Consider the following 4052-nt stretch of genomic DNA (forward strand, 5'->3'; position numbering starts at 1 on the left):
GCATCTTTATTTATATATTGGTAATCCTTGTTTTTTTCCTTTTTGTCATGGATAATGTTTCTTACCAGGCTAGTAAAGAATTGAACTAAATGCTTTTTCTCTTTATCTGATCCTATTCTGTTCTATTTTTTCTTTATTATGAAAAGAAAGCTGAAAAATGTATCTGTTTAGCATAAGAAGGTGGAAAATACCTGACTTGACAATGAAGAAAAATCACCTGGTGGCCCAATATAGTAAAGTTTAGTCCAGTTTAAGTGTATATAAAAAGTTGAAGCAATATCAATTATATAGTATCAAGATTGTGGTTCATAATTTCACAAAAGAAATGGACAAACTATCTTCTAAAGGAACAATGTTTAGTAAAGAAGAAGGTAGGAGCATACGCGGCGATGAAATATTTCCTGATGAACATGTCATCACAATTCATGAAGGTTCAAACTCGAAATCTCATGAAATCAGTGGAAATGAGAGAGAATGGCTGAATTCATTGGAGAAGAGCAGAGATTACCCTGGCTCATTGCAGAATCCAAAAATGCAAAAGGTACCAAAAATGCATCGCGAGATTAAGTCAAACGTAAGGTGTTATGAGCCTCTTGTGGTTTCTATCGGTCCATTACACCATGGAAAACCAGAACTTCAACCAATGGAGAAGCACAAGAAGCTACTTGCAATTCAGTTTACTGAGGAGAAAAGATTTGAAAGGGAGGAGTTATTATGGCTTTCGACAAATTCAGTGTCTCTTGATGAGCTTTACAGAAAGGTGAAGGACATTATACCTGTTGTCAAGGAGTGTTATGATGAGGACTCGATCAAAGATTACAATGATGAGGAGTTTGCACAGATGATTTTCCTGGATGGATGCTTCATCCTTGAATACCTTCACTGCATTGTGACCGGGAGGTATAAGGAGCTGAAAATGAAGAGCCATGATATAGCTTTCATTCGTCGTGATCTTTTCTTACTTGAAAATCAGTTACCATTTGAAGTCCTGGATGTGTTAATGAGTTGTAAGCTCAAGAACAATGTAGGGATGGAGATGATAAAAAAGTTCATCTCGAGTGCACATACAAAACCTACTCAACGTCAAGGATTCATTCAAAGTATCAAGGATTTGTTTGTTGATTTCTTCAGTGATCAACATCCTGAAAACTATACATGTACTGAAAAAGCTATGAACTTTCTTAGCAAGATTTGTGGAGGAGAATGTTCTGCCCTTAGCAAAGAAAAAAGCACGAAAACTCAGCTTCCTGCTCATCTCCTTGAGCTTTTAAAAACAAATCTCATAAACCCAAAGGCTTTCTCAGAAGGTGGTTGCTATCTAAGGGGTGACTGGTGCTCGTATCGTTCAGCCATGGAACTACGTAGAGCAGGAATCCGTTTCAGGCCTGGAAAGAGTCGTCATCTTTCTGACATTAAGTTCACTTCATTTCATTGCTCAGCTCTTTTAACACTTCCACCTATAACCATAGATGATTCAACCAAGTCACAGTTTTTAAACTTAGCCGCGTATGAAGCATGTCCTGATACACCAGATGACTTTGGAATTACGTCTTATGTTAGTTTCATGGATTCACTTATCGATCATGCTGAAGACGTGAAGGAGCTTAGATCAAAAGGTATACTACTAAACTTTCTTGGAAGTGATCAAGAAGTAGCAGATCTGTTCAATGAATTAGCAAGAGATTTGGTGCCGAATCCACATGCCTTTGTTGATGTGAAAGACAAAATTGAGAAACATTACAATAACAAAGGCAAAATCTGGATTGCTGAATGGAAGAACACTCATTTTAACACTCCATGGACTGTTTTTGCATTCATTGCAGCACTTTTTGTCATTGGTTTGCAAGTCACTGATACATTTCTAGCAGGCATCCAAACCTTCTATGCAGTCCATCCAAAAAAAGACTAGTAATGATAGGATTCAAATCCAACCACTTCAAGAATCTGTCATGTTTGTTCAATTTTATCATTTATTTTTCATCCTGTTGCTCTATGGCATTGATTGATCTTTGTACACAAACTAGTACTAATTTTGTTTTGTTTGTTTTACTTGTGTAAACCTACTACCTTGAAGCACATCAATAGAATTGTTTTTGGAGGTGTTTAGATGATTATATTGTAAGCTGTAGTGTTCAACTGACAAAGTGAAGATGAGTTGAGATGTGCATACTCAGCTGTCAGTTGGAGCGTTTACTTGTTATCTTAAGCTAAGTTTGAGTGTCTGTTTATGTGTATTATGCTTATATTTTTATTCTTGGTAGATGAGCAGTATTAAAAGGATATAGTGATGACAATAAATAGAGTTTGGGAGTATTTAAAAATACTTAAAACTATGTCTTGCATTATAATAATATCCAGTAGTATTAAAAGGATATAGTGATGCAAATTTTATCACCGAACAAATGAAGTAAAATCCACTAGTGGGTATATATTTATTCTTGGTAGAGGAGCAATCTCTTGGAAATATTTCAAAAGAGACATGTATCGCTAGCTCTATAATGATCTTTGAGCTAGGTGCTCAAGATAAGGTCGGTAAATAAGTTGAAAGACTCCAGAGTTTCTTGATAGATATTCTTTTTTGGCCCAAACCATTGTCATTAGTATGCATACACTTTGATAGTCAAGATGCAAAATTGGAGCATGTTGTATAATGGAAAGTCTCGTCATATAGGACATAGACATGATACCATTAGAAAATTACTCTCTAATGGAATTATCGGAATTGACTATGTAAAGTCAAAGGATAATGTGTCAGATCCACTTACAAAAAGGTCTAACTAGAGAGAAAGTTTAAAAATCATTTAAGGAATGGATTTACGGGTTAGGACAACTCATCATGGCAGTAACTTTGTCTAGCAGACTGAAGATCCCAATAGCTCGATTCAAGGAGAAAAACAAAATTGTGAATGACGGTTCGACATTGTCAACCAACTCAATCCATTCTCATGATGAAGATAATTCTTAAGACAAGGATACAACATTAAGGCTTATTAATGAGTTAATAAAGCTTAATGGTTTTAATGATTTGCTAAGTTTGGCAGAGTTGACCAAATAGTGTATCTACGTGATAATACGATTAGAAATCACCTATATGAGTGTGAAGTGTAAGCCGTTTCAAAGAGAATTATTGTCAAAAGTCTATTCTCTATACACTCATGAAATCGGGAGGTGTTCATGGCTGAAACGAACACAACTGTAAGAACCATAAATGGTAAAGGGTTAATTGTGTGACATATGGTTGTCTAGGTATACACCAAAGCTCGATGGTTCAAAGATATCGCATCTATCGATTGACCGAGTATATCCGACATATGTTCACTATGAGAAGTCCAAGGAGAAACCTACTTATCCAAATGCAATTAGTTCTTGCTTGTAAAGTACACATACTTGTCCGTTTCTTTTTCTTGGAGTCATTCCTCATTCATGGGGGGAATTTTTGGGTTTTAAGAGGTGTGAATGAAAAATGAAGAGTTGCGACTTTTATGAAGGGTTGCGACTTTTATGGAAAGTTGCGACTTTTATGGAAAGTTGCGACTTTTATGAAAAGTTGTGACCTCTCTGAAAGATTGTAATTTTTTCAAAGGTTTGTGACCTTTCCGGTAAGGCACAATAAGAACCGTTTCGCACTACCCTTTGTTTTCTATAAATTGAGAAATTTCCTCTCATTTTAAAATAGAAATTTTTTTGGACTACTACTACTAAATCTAATATTCTAAGTGTACTTTACTGCTGTTGAGTGGCTCGCTGATACCAACGTTTTAGGTATCAATACACTGGTAATTGAGATCATTCTATCATGGGAAGACATATTCCAAATCAAAACCTCGGATAATAGAGGGGAATAATTTCCTTAAGGGGATACGGTGCATTCAATGGACTTGATCTTCTTTTTGTTTTTCCATATTCTGGTATGTGTTACAAATTTTTAATTTGTGAATCAATTACTGTTCTTCTCTACTTCACTAATTCATTGAATTTTGGTAACTTTGTGTTTCTACAAAGTTTGTTGGAATCAGTAAAATTCTTTAAACACAGATTGACAACAATTCTTC

The 4052-nt window shown here is 35.4% G+C and overlaps 1 protein-coding gene across 1 annotated transcript; it reads left to right on the forward strand.

Moving 5' to 3' along the window:
* Nucleotides 1-226: 226 nt before the first annotated feature.
* Nucleotides 227-2106, forward strand: LOC101255846 (UPF0481 protein At3g47200-like). Its single transcript, XM_004249695.5, has one exon. The coding sequence runs from the start codon at nucleotides 326-328 to the stop codon at nucleotides 1907-1909; it is 1584 nt and encodes a 527-aa protein (XP_004249743.1). The 5' UTR covers nucleotides 227-325; the 3' UTR covers nucleotides 1910-2106.
* Nucleotides 2107-4052: the final 1946 nt, after the last annotated feature.

This window comes from Solanum lycopersicum, chromosome 10 (genome assembly GCF_036512215.1).
Source record: "Solanum lycopersicum chromosome 10, SLM_r2.1".
NCBI lineage: Eukaryota > Viridiplantae > Streptophyta > Magnoliopsida > Solanales > Solanaceae > Solanum > Solanum lycopersicum.

Excerpts from the sequence above, each read along its gene's own strand:
- LOC101255846 (XM_004249695.5), top strand. The coding sequence starts at position 326 with ATGGACAAACTATCTTCTAAAGGAACAATGTTTAGTAAAGAAGAAGGT.